The sequence below is a fragment of the Eurypyga helias genome, unplaced genomic scaffold (genome assembly GCF_000690775.1).
Source record: "Eurypyga helias isolate BGI_N326 unplaced genomic scaffold, ASM69077v1 scaffold5428, whole genome shotgun sequence".
In the NCBI taxonomy this organism is placed as follows: Eukaryota; Metazoa; Chordata; class Aves; order Eurypygiformes; family Eurypygidae; genus Eurypyga; species Eurypyga helias.
The window spans coordinates 47,060-47,414 of NW_010268795.1; the positions used below are offsets into that span (position 1 = coordinate 47,060).

At 55.5% G+C, this 355-nt stretch overlaps 1 protein-coding gene across 1 annotated transcript in view; it reads right to left on the minus strand.

Annotated features, from left to right (window-relative positions):
• DYNC1H1 (dynein, cytoplasmic 1, heavy chain 1) overlaps positions 1 to 200 on the minus strand; it is a 44,020-nt gene extending 43,820 nt beyond the window's left edge. The window contains 1 exon segment of the mRNA XM_010157853.1: positions 30 to 200. Within this exon segment, the coding sequence (XP_010156155.1) occupies positions 30 to 200 (171 nt within the window).
• Between the last annotated feature and the right edge of the window lie 155 nt (positions 201 to 355).

The window sequence follows — 355 nt, forward strand, 5'->3', positions numbered from 1 at the left end:
GCGTTTTAAGTGCCTATTTAGCACCCAACTGGTTCACAAGGGAAATTAATTTTCGGGAGAAACACGTTCCGTGACAGCAACGTGTAAACGACGACGGTGTTTCTCCCGCCGGACCGCCAACGCAGCGGTGATGTCTGACGAGGGATCCGAGAACCGCCTACAAGCAGCACGGCTCTGCTAACTAACAAAGACACCGCCATGTCCGCATCGCCAGCTGCGTGTTCAGTCTGGCTAATGAACCACGGAATGACGCTGTTTACAGGCTTATTCGGGTGGTGTGGTTTTGCTCGTTTCTCCAGGGTTTGGGGCTTTCTGCCGTCGTTCTGCTTTAGGCCGGCGACCTGCCCCTGCCGCG